The sequence below is a fragment of the Rhincodon typus genome, chromosome 19 (genome assembly GCF_021869965.1).
Source record: "Rhincodon typus isolate 14 chromosome 19, sRhiTyp1.1, whole genome shotgun sequence".
NCBI lineage: Eukaryota > Metazoa > Chordata > Chondrichthyes > Orectolobiformes > Rhincodontidae > Rhincodon > Rhincodon typus.
Window position 1 is genome coordinate 52,471,027 of NC_063350.1, and position 11,687 is coordinate 52,482,713.

General features: G+C 44.8%; 1 protein-coding gene across 5 annotated transcripts in view; it reads right to left on the reverse strand.

Annotated features, from left to right (window-relative positions):
• The window catches only part of LOC109937569 (protein TMEPAI-like), a 91,530-nt gene extending 87,730 nt beyond the window's left edge, over positions 1–3,800 (reverse strand). For 2 of the 5 annotated variants that reach the window (XM_048608379.1, XM_048608378.1), the window contains exon 1: positions 3,318–3,793. In XM_048608379.1, the coding sequence (XP_048464336.1) occupies positions 3,318–3,420 (103 nt within the window). In that variant the 5' untranslated portion in view covers positions 3,421–3,793. Of the gene's footprint in view, positions 1–3,053; positions 3,132–3,317 lie in introns of those variants that run through there. The other 3 variants (XM_048608380.1, XM_048608382.1, XM_048608381.1) reach the window with 3 other exon arrangements.
• Between the last annotated feature and the right edge of the window lie 7,887 nt (positions 3,801–11,687).

The following is an 11,687-nucleotide window of genomic DNA, read 5'->3' on the forward strand; positions in this document are numbered from 1 at the left end:
GAAGGCTGACGTTTCGGGCCCGAAACGTCAGCCTTCCTGCTCCTCTGATGCTGCTTGGCCTGCTGTGTTCATCCAGCTCTACGCCTTGTAATCTAAGAAACAGGAACCAGTGTTGCTTTCCTTTCCAAACAGAAGCTCGACCCAATGGGTCACATCACAGGACTCAGGTTCTACACCACTGGTCTCTGCCAAGTTCTGGTTCGGATCAGCTTTGCTGCTGGGAACGTGAGAGCCTGCGCTGACTGGCAGAGGGGGAGCTGTCTGCCAAGTCCCTTCAGTCACCGAGGCTACAGAATGCTGATTCGAGCCACATCAACAGGCACCTCCACCCCCCCCACAGCACTCACTCAATGCCACATTACCACTTGGGACAGTAATGAACTGCCCTGATACGCCTTTGTTTCCACGGTTCACTACAGAGTTTTCAGGTCTAATGGGGTCAGATGAAACAAGGAGTGCTGGTCAACTTAAACAGCTCTCACTTGTCTCAATGGTGCCCTTAAAACAGGGCACAACAAAAGGGCGATCAAGACTTTTACCAACAGATTTGGGCCATATGGATTTAACATCTTAAAATAAATTTGATGGTTTTGCAACTCATATGATCTATTTTTCATAATTGCTTGTCCAGACAACAATCTTTGCAAAAGCAACTGATTACGGTCTTGCTGAATAGTGATACAAGCATTAGGGACAAAATCTAAATCTAAAAAGGCAAAACAGAATAAACATAATAGAAAAAAGCAATATCCTATCTCAAAAAGGCAAGATATCCGAAATCTGAGAAGAATGCTCAATCCTAAAGGAATGGTTTAATAAGAGGGATGCGATTTGTCACACGTATGCACCTGGACATGCTTTCAATTGATCATAAATTGACCAGACTTGGTGGGGGGGGCGGAAAATGGCCAGAATCTGAAAAAGTCTTCAGGATTCACACTGTCATAGTTAGTCAGAACATTGATTAGAATATCAGCAACTGAAGGTGTATTTAACCACAGAAAGATGTGGAAGCAAATGTAATACTTCCAAGCTAAGGTTAAATTACAGGTTCCAATGGACAGATCCTGGAGAGATTTGGAGGAGTCATGCGTACCCTGTTTGCAACACAGGTGCCAAATTTAATAAAACAGACAAAACCTGTTAGACAGACACAGCAGGCAAGTGTAGTCCTGCACCCAAATATTAACACCACTTCATAAAATCAGCAAATGGGGCTGGCTGAAGGGCACACATCAGTTCAGTCACTACAATCTGCACTTTGCATTTTTCTAATCATTGTGCGTAAAGATGTACGGTTATAGTTCATAACTAATGGATGACAAATGAAAAAGGAATACAATCCACAGATATAGGGCCACGTGGCAAACTAGGTAACACGTTTAAAAACGATTAACAATAATTTTAAAACCTTATGTTAGTCCATGTCAAAAACAGTATCTGAAAGGCACATTTTAAAATGGGGAGAAAAATGCACATGATATCTTAATCCGCAACTCTCAGAGGAACATCTGAAGTCTGACAGTTGGATTCCGATTTGAAAAATCTTGGCAGATGGAAAAAATGATGTGCATGAGTCAGGATCCATTCATTGTGACAATGACTGTTAAACAGAACTGGGTAATGCCGACCCTGCAGCAACGCTATTTCGAGCGAAGTCCTTAAACTAGTCTCTGCTGCGTCCCAACACCCGGCAACCTTGCACTGTGCCCCTTACATCACATAAAACATGAACTGCAATTGTTTAAAACCACTGCAGCTAAACCACACAGAGCAACAGGGTATGTACAGTATTAGCCGTAATAAGCTGGATGACTGGGACCTTAAAAAATTTAGGACCCACCTATGCAGGGTTAGGTGCATCATTCCCAAGAAACAGAACTCCATAGCATCAGACGGAGGTGAGGAATGTACAGACTCAGTAAGCTCCACTCCAACCCAAATAAGCACTACAACGATTGTTTTAAAAGTTAGAGTCAAAAGTCTTAAGTGAACCTCTGATCTTAGGCCACTAGTGTTCAGTAACTAATATGTTGATGCTAAAGAAAAACATTAAAAGCATCCAAAACAAAAGGATTGACACACCTGAAGTCTCAAGTTGAGTGGCCTTAATTATCCCAAAATTGAAACAGTTTCTATGGAGGACAACACTGCCCATTCTAACCAAGATAAAATCCACCAGTGTTTGATCAGAGTGCAACTCAATTTTACCCAAAGTTAATATTAAAATACCACAAAGTATGTTTTACAGGCTCAGGGGCCCCAGTTATCCTTCAGTGGGGTCAGATTTTAGACGAAGGACGCTTTTCACCAAACGTTAAATTATGCCTAAAAGGCACTGAGAGGAAGAAGGGCTGAGTTGTTTCGTTTAGGTTAGATCCCTTTGCACTTCATTGAATTCTAAGAAACTGTACAGCTTGTTGACAGAATGCTTGAAAAACACTGAATGAAGGGTTATCTGATAATACAGTAGGTCTGATTCTAATCAAGTGCAGAAAACACTGAAAGACCAAACATTCAGACAGATCAAAAGACGGAGGGCGAAAGAAACGAAACGGGCGGGGAAAGCGAAAAAAAAAAAGGGTTTGGGCGAGACTCACACGAAACTGAGCGACAATCTTGACAATGAGTCAGTCCAGGGCTAAGGGGCTGACTGACTAAAACGATTTTACACGAAACAAAACTCCAATATTTTTTGAAAAGAAAAGAAACCGAAAGAGGCTCAAAGCTTTCTGGAAAAGAAGAGACAGGGCGTTATTTTTTTGTTGGGGGGGGGGGGTAGGAAAGGAGACGTCTTTTTTTTAAAAAGTCAGGGTCTTGGCTGCTTTTTTTTTCCCCAGTGGCCTCGAACTTGGCCAAGAGACGGGGTTGGCGACGATTTGGGGGGGGGGGGCTGGTGGTGAACCACAGAGTAAGATTCCAAAAGCCGTCCCCATCGAAAACAAAAAAGAAAAAAAACTGAGGGAAACAAGAGAGACGCACAAATAAAAGTCAAACAACTAGAGGCAGAAAAGACAACTTCATTTTTTTGAGGAAAAAAAATGAACACGCACGCACAAACTCTGACAGGAACGAAAACTCCAGGCAGTCTGAGGGCTCGAGAGACGCCGTCTTAATTAACAACACAGCCAGGCAGACAACTCACACTCCCCACCCCCTCATCAACTCCATCTCTTAAAGGGCGAGGGGGGGGGGTGAGACAATCTCTTCCTTAGTACAAAAGCCAGCATCTACTGGCTTTAGTTTTAAATGACCAACAACATTACGAAAATCGAAGGGAACAGTATTTTAATAAAAAGACTGTTTCGACTACTTACTGATCTCCATACTGTGGAACAAAGAGCGTTTGCAGTTGCATGTGCAGGAGACATTGGGCTGATTCGTTGCGGCTGTGCTGTTCAGACCCATCAAGTTGTACATTTAATATTTGAAGAGGGAAGGGGAAATAAATTAAAAAAAAATTTGGAAACGGGGTTAAATAAAGGCAGCCAGGCGCCCCCCGGGGTTGGGAGAGGAGCCTTCGCTGACTTGAGTGTTGCTGGCTGGTTCCTGGGTGAGGGCAGGGAGCTGGGTATCTGTCTCTCAGTTGTGAGAAACCATAATCAGGGGAGTGTTAGCCCGACCGGTCCCCGTGGTTCTGTCTGTCTGTCTCTCTCTCTGTCTGTCTGTCTCTCACTGCTCTGCCAGCTCCGGAATCACCAAGTGCTACTTTGTATCTGCTTCACACTCGATACACTCACACAATCAAGTAGCGCAGCCCCTCACGCCGCAACCAAACCTCCGCCACTGTCAATCACCCATCCCCGGTCCCGCCCCCCCACCGGCCGCCTGATCGACCACCTGCCCCACCAATCGTCACTCGGAATTCCCAAATCCCCGTCCCCCTGGCTCTTCGCGGCCAATGGAGCTGGTGGAAGCACCGTCCGGGGCGGGACTTCTGGCATGCGGGTGCTCCTCCATGACGTCACCGAAGCAGACGGGTGGCCCGCTTCTCCCTCGCCGGTCCGCCTTCCGTGATTGGCAGGTGGACGCCAGCCAATCGACATATCACTTCTCCGTACTGGCGCGTCTTCGCGCTGCTATTGGATGCGCCCTGGGGAATGGAACCAATAGTGAGTCCGTTTGTAGGCGGTGCTAATGACGATGACATCATGGCTGGGCGAGTTGTGGACCGTAAATGGCACGCAAACTATTATTGACGTAGAAACTGTCCAATAGAAACACAGTGTGGGTTAACACACATTTCCATTGGATAGTAGTGTAACAGAGGGCTGGCACAGCTGGGAACGCACACGTGGGTCAGGCAAGGCTCTGTTTGTTTGAAGTGAGAGCAGGAAGTGGGAGGAGGAAGAGAAAAAAAGACCTTGAAAAGTTTACCCAAAGTCTGTCAAATATATTTCATGCTGAAAAAATGTGGGTTACAAATACTGCGCGGCATTTTATACCCCCTTTGACTAATCAATCAAGGAAAGGAAGCAGTGATAAAACAAGCTGGAAATAAATCAGTGCAAAGGGAGATACTGTGGATGTGGGATACCTGAAATAATTTAATAACACAAAATGTTGGAAATACTCAGCAGGTCCGGCAGCCTCTGTGCAGGGATTTAGCTCTGGTTATTCGTCAACCATGTTCTGACGATGCTCAGAAGAGTTTTCTGTTTTGTGTTTCACATAAAAATTAATCGGGCTCAATACAATCTTGAAAATGCGGTCATTTTCCTAACAATTAAAGTCTTGGCAAAATCTGAAGTGTTTGCCGATGCCCAAAGAAGCAAACAGGCGTCGCAACGATTGCCACCTTTGTGTCTTGGTGAAACGAGCCATTTGTTTTTAATGAAAGGGAGAAAGCACTTAACTTTCTAAAGTTGTCAAGAGGGAGAGAGATTTTCAAACAGCTTAAACTGGTCAATAGAGGGGCTAACGTTGCTGAGAATTCAATACGGATTTGCAAGGCTGGGGGAGGGGAGGGGAACCAAAGCAAAAGGGAAACAGGATGCAGTAACCTTGATTACATTTTTTTTCCCTTTGCCCTTGGTATACACACATCCCTCATTCCTCGCAAGGAATCCAAACAAAAAGGGAGACTGCGGTTGGGGGAGGGGGTGTCTGTGTATTCAGACAGACTTTACAAGGCAATCTGCTCTTGTAAAGCCTAACCTCACTTTGACCCGAAGTGATATAACCCTCTCCATCCCTGGCCCCGTCAGAAATCGCCCACTTCTTTCAGCCTCGTCCCACCAAATGCGATGTTTTGGAGATGGAATTTGCGAATGTTATCGCGGCAAGTATAAAGATTAATTAATGCAAGTGGCGAAAAGAGTATGCAAATAGCAAAGCACGTTGCGAAGTTTCCAGCCTGCAGCAACCACCACCTCCCCTCCCACCCAACTCCCCGCAGACATCCAAGAGTCTCATTATTCCTCAAGCTGCATGCAAATCCCATTATATAAACGCGATTTATCGGGCGTCAGATCCTCTCACAGCTCCCAGGGAAAGTGTGGTGCGAGCGATCTGGAATTGATGCTGGATGCGTTTAAAATCTTACCCTCCCCTCTCTTTGTAGGCGATTTTCCCCAGGCGGAGAGGCTGTAGGAGGGAGGGGGGAGAGTGGAGTGCAGCGTTATGCCCTGTTCTTTGTGCCTGGCTGGTCACGGTTTGTCCGCCAACCAGCTGAAGGAAGCCTGTGGCTTTTCTCAGCGATTGTTGTCTGTATTTGCACTTGGACTTAATGCCGTGTGTGTGTGTCTGCTACTGGGAGTGGATTAGAAAACAACACACAAAAGACAGACGCCAACCCTCCCTTTCCAAGAACGCACTTCCCCTAAAAATGAACCGAAAAGCGAGGTCGGCTCAGCCCGTTCCTTTGGCACCTGATCTGTCCCAGACAGACAGACACATTCGCCGCTTTTGTTGCAGGTGTCCATGTATTTTACGATTCGCCACCACCAATGCCTCTTTAAAAGCCCAGACTCGAGGCTTCCCTGAAAATACACTGTTAGAAAAGTATTCTTTCTCGAAAGATGTGCAATGGCTCTGGGGTAGAACTTTTTTCCTTTACACAACGAGTGGTAATGACCTGGAACCCTCGCCCAGGAGAGTGGCGGAGGCCGAGAAAATGATTGATTTCGGAGGAAATTGAATGGGGCAACTTGAAGGAAGTAAAGTTGTAGGGCTACACGGATAGAACGGGGAAGTGAGACGGAGAGAGCTCGTAGGGACTCGATGGGCTGAATGGTTGTCTTCTGTGCCGCAGTGATTGTATATGACAACGGGAAACCATTCATTTTTACCACCACCTTCATGCCCTTTAGTAAAACCTGAATTCACTGACACGGTCAAATGATTGCCTCCACTTTTTTGCTTTTTGGACAGGCGTATTTGGTTACTCTCTTGTCCTTGGAATCAGTATATCGAGGCTGTAGTGAATCGTAGAAATGCATAGCCTCACCTGCCACTCAGTCGTATTTCCAATGATTTTATGATTTCTACTTATTGAAACACTCACCTGAGGGAATAGTTCTTGTCATCATTTTGAAAACCTCTATTAATTCACCTCTATACCTTAGGTCTTTCAAGGAGTCCTAAATTTGTTAAGCTCTCTCATCCTCATGTTCCTCATCCCTTCATCTTTCGACTTGTTTGTCCTTTTGAAAACCATTCCATTATAGAAGAATCTCTTTCTAAATTGGTCCTCTCAAAGTGCATCATTTCATACTTCTGCACATTGAGTAGCATCTGCTATATCTTGGTACACTGCTTGGAATCATAGAATAGATACCGCACAGGCCATTCAGCTCAGTGAGTTCTTGTCAGCTCACCGCAAGAGCAACATAGCACTTTTTTTATTCACTCTTGGGATGTGGGTGTTGCTGGCTGGGCCAGCATTTATTGCCCACTCCTATTTGCCCTTGAGAATGTGGTGGTGAGCGGCCTTCTTGAATCACTGCTGTCCATGTATTGTTGGTAGCCTCACAATGCCCTGAGGGAGGGAAATGCAGAATTTTGCCTCAGCGACACTGAAGGAACAGAGATACATTTCCAAGTCAGCATGGTGAGTGGCTTGGAGAGGACCTTGCAGGTGATGGTCTTCCCATGCATCTGCTACCCGTGCCGTTCTGCTTGGAAATGGCTGAGGGTTTGGAAAGTGCTGTCTAAGGATCTTTGGCAAATTTCTGCAGTGCATCTTGTAGATTGTACACACTGCTGTTACTAAGTGTCAGTGGTGGAGAGAGTGGATGTTTGTGGCTATGGTGCCAATACTTTGGGCTGCTTTGTCCTGGATGGTGTCAAGCTTCTTGAGTGTTGTTGGGGCAAGTGGGGAGTATTCCATCCCACTCCTGACCTCTGCCTTGTAGGTGATGGACATGCTTTAGGGAGTCAGGAGATGAGCTAGTCCCACTTTTCCTGGTTTCATTTTTAATGCTTGTCCAATTTTCCTTTGAAAGCCATAACTGACAAGCCTCCTCTGCACTGTCAGACAGTATATTCCAAATTCTAATCACTTGCTGTCTGAAATGTCACCTTTCATTCTTTTGCCATTCACCTTATATCAGTTGCCCTCCACCAGTGTGAGTAGTTTCTCTCTAATGTGTCTGGACCTCCCTTGATTTTGAGCGCCTCTATCAAATGTCCTTTCAATCTTCTTTTCTCTCAGAGTTACAACCCAAAATTCTATTAATCCATCTATGTAACTGAAAACCTTCGTCTCTGGAACCATTCTTGTGAATCTTTTCTGAACTCTCCATAAAATCGTTACGTCTTTCCTGAAGTCTGGTGTCCAGTACTCCAGGCAGATATAATACTAGAGTTGATCCAGTGTTTTATAAATGCACATCATATCTTCTCTTCTCTTGTACCACCATCTTAAAGCCTATAAATATCCTTGTCCCTGCCTGTGCCTTAGCCAAGTTTCATATCATTTGAAATCTTTATAATGCTGCTGCCTACACCTGGGTCTGCAGCATCTAAAAACTGGCTCAGTAGCAGCAATGTGTACCATCTACAAGATACACTGCAGATATTCACCCATGCTCCTTAGACAGCATGCTCAACACCTATAACTGCTAGCATCTAGAAGGACAAAGGCAGCAGCTATATAGGGACACCATCACCTGCAAATTTTCCTCCAAGTTACTCGCCATCCTGACATGGAAATATCCTTCATTGTCACTGGGTCAAAATCGTGGAACTTCCACCCTATCTGCATTATGGATCTATTTACAGCGCATGGATTGCAGCTGTTCAAGTAGGCAGTTCACCACCACCTTCTCAAGGGCGACTAGGCATAGGCCCAGCCATATCGCATGAACAAGTAGGAAACAGTAATGTTTTAAAACAGACTCTTGGGGAACACTGCTGCAATCCAGATTGCAGTCTGAGCAACATTCTGCTATTGAGCTAGTTATGATTCCATTCTGTCACTTACCCCTTAAATCAAAGGAGGCTCATCATTTCAGATAAATCTCCTAGATGCTATTTAAATTTACAATCCAAGATGTGGGCAGATGGTCTGAGTTGACCTGAAGGAGAGCTGCATTTAGATAGGATAAAAAAATGAGATACTTATGTGCCTGTTTTAATCAATGTTAAACATCCCAGTGTACTCTTTGAAAAATAGTGGCGAGTTCTCCTAGACCCTGATCTGCATTCCTCCCTTAGTCAACATGCTGTCATTCATATATGAGTAGCTCACCTTTTGCAAAACACATTTCCTTTTCCCAACACAACAGTCACTGCACTTAGAAGCATATTTTGTTTAACAAAGAGCCTTCTGCAAAGAAGATTTACTTACAAGCAGATAGTAAGTTTACAAGTGGTTCTCAGATACTTTGTTCAAATTATCATCCTCACAGGTGAATAAAACAAGGAACTGCAGATGCTGGAAATCTGAAATCAAAACAGAAAGCACTGGAGAAATACTGTCTGTGGAGAGACAGCAGAGTTAATGTTTTGAGTCCAGTGGCACTTCTTCAGAAAAGAGGGTCATTGGATGGGAAATGTTAACTCTACTTTCTCTCCACAGATACTGCCAGACCTGCTGAGTTTCTCCAGCAATTTCTGTTCTGGTTTTCAATCCTTACAGGTATGTCTAGGCATTGAGTCAGTGCTGTTGTATTTGAGGATGTTTCAGTCTCATGCTAACTCTTCAATGCAGATATTTCTAGGACTATCAGAAATGCTGCCCGATTATTTTGATTTACAACCCAGTGGTGCTGACTCCAAATGTAGAAACCCAACTGAGATCAAATAATACAGTTTAGGCCTATCATGAAATTTGAGGAATTCCTATGCTGAGTTTTCAAATAAAACATCCCAAGGCGCTGCGCATGACCAATATCAAACCAAATATGATACCAAGCCACAGAGGAAGTATTAAGACAGACAACCTAAAACTTGGCCCACGAGGTAGGGTGAGGAAAGTGAGATAGAGAGATGAAGTGATTTAGCGAAGAAATTTCAGAGATTAGGATCTGGATAGCTAAAGGCGCGCCATCAATGGCAGAGGGATTAAAACCGGGAAAGTTCAATAAAGGAGCATTGATATTTCAGAGGGTTGTAGGGCTGCAGTGATGGGGGAAGGGCCAGGCTTTGGACACTTTTGAAAAGAAGGGTGAAAATTTTAACTTTCCCTCCAACGCTGCCTCCCTCTCCGTGGAAGGACAGGAGATGCAACACCTTCCCTATACCTCCTCCCGTCTTACTGTCAAAGAGCCTCTAACATTCATACAATCCCTACAGTGTGGAAGCAGGCTGTTCGGCCCATTGAGTCCACAGCGAGCCTCCGAAAATCATCCCATCCTGACCCACCCCCGTCCCTGTAACCCCACATTTACCACGGCCAACCCATGTAACCGGCACATCTTTGTACTGTGGGAGGAAACCAGAACACCCAAAGGAAACCTAGACGTGGGGAGAATACACAACCTTCACAAAGGTGGAATCAAACCCTGCTTGAGGAGCCGCATCTTACAATTTGACACTATAGTCCTCCAGAGACTGCATTCAACAATTTTAGATCATAGCCTCAAATCTCCCTCTTGTTTTGTCCACTTTGTTTTTGCTGTTTTGATGTTTGCTTTGCTTCCTTTTTTATTTGTTCACGCTGCATTCAGACTGCTGCTATCCTGCCGTTCATCATCTTACTTGGACATGCTGATTGTTTCTTCATGGTATCCAACACTATTCGCCTCAGCTTTTGAATCATGAAATGTTGAGTCATTTAACCTCTCTTGCCTTCCACCCTACCACAAACCTCCCCTTCTGTTCTTGCTGCCCCGTCCCCTCGCTTTGAGCTTCCTCAAATCTTATCGCATTTCTAAGTTAGCTCAGTTTTGTTGGAAGGTTACAGCCTGAAACATTAACTATCTTCCTCTCCCCGCAGATGCTGACTGACCTGCTGAGTATCTGTTTTTATTTCAGATGACAGTTTTAAAACTGAGGCATTGTTTAACTGGAGGTGAGCACAGATGTGAAAAGGGAACACCAGTCATTTTTGGGTTTGGACACAGACTGTATAGCCTTCAGTGACAGCATGCTTACAAAGCATAGAACATGGCCAATAGAGTGTTGCAGTTGTCATGGTCAGTAGGATACAAAGGAGGGATTCAGCAGTGGGAAAGCGGAGGCAGTGGCAGAGCTGGGTGGTGTTTCAAAGGTGGAGATAGGCAGACATAATGGGGCTGAAGATCTAAGGCTGAAAGCTCATCTTAGGTTTGAACATAGCACGAGTTTGAGAAGAGCCTCTGGCAATTGCCAGGGAGGAAGAACCGAGGCAGTGTTGAGGGAGCGGAGACTGTGACAGAGATCAAAGGCAATGGTTTCTGTTTTCTTAACACTGTTTAGAGGTAATTTCTGCGCATCCAGTAGTCAATATCAGATAGGCATTCTGACATTTTGGAGGCAGTGGAGGAGGTGAAAGAGTGTGATGACTGAGCTAGATGTCTCATAGACTCATAGATGTTTCTGGCAAAGAAGGACATTCAGCCCATCATGTCTGTGCTAGTGAACAAAGATTTGACTACTCTACTCCTATTTTCCAGCTTTTGGCCTATAGTCCTGGAGGCTGTAGCAGTGCAAGTGTCTATCTAAATACTGCTTTAATGTTACAGGAGTTTCTAACTCAATCACTCTTTCAGGCAGTGAGTTCGAGAGTCCCACAACCCTTCTATGGTCCCTGAATATTGACCCCTTTATGAACGATCCTATCTACATATGCCCCTTATAGTTTATACACTTCTATTCCAGGTCCCCTTTTCAACCTTTAGTGCTCTAAGGCAAATAACTCCAGCCTATTCAATTGTTTGCCATAGCTCAGAGCCTTCAGCCCAGACAACATCCTGGTCAACATCCTCTGCACCCCCTCCAGTCTAGTTACATCCTTTGTTTAATGTGACGACCAGAACTGCACATAGTACTCCAGTTGTGGTCTAACCAGTGTATTATATGGTTCCAGCATAACTTCCTTGCTCTTGTATTCTGCACCTCTGCTAATAAAGTCAAATATTGCATATGCCTTCTTAACGACCTTATCTGACTACTCCGCTACTTTCAGGGGTCTGTGGATATGCACACCAAGGTCCCTCTGATCTTCAGTGCCTTCCGGGATCCCACTATTCACAGTAGAGTCCCTTGCCTTGTTGGCCCTCCCCAAGTGCATTACCTCCCACTTTTCCAAGTTGAATTCAATT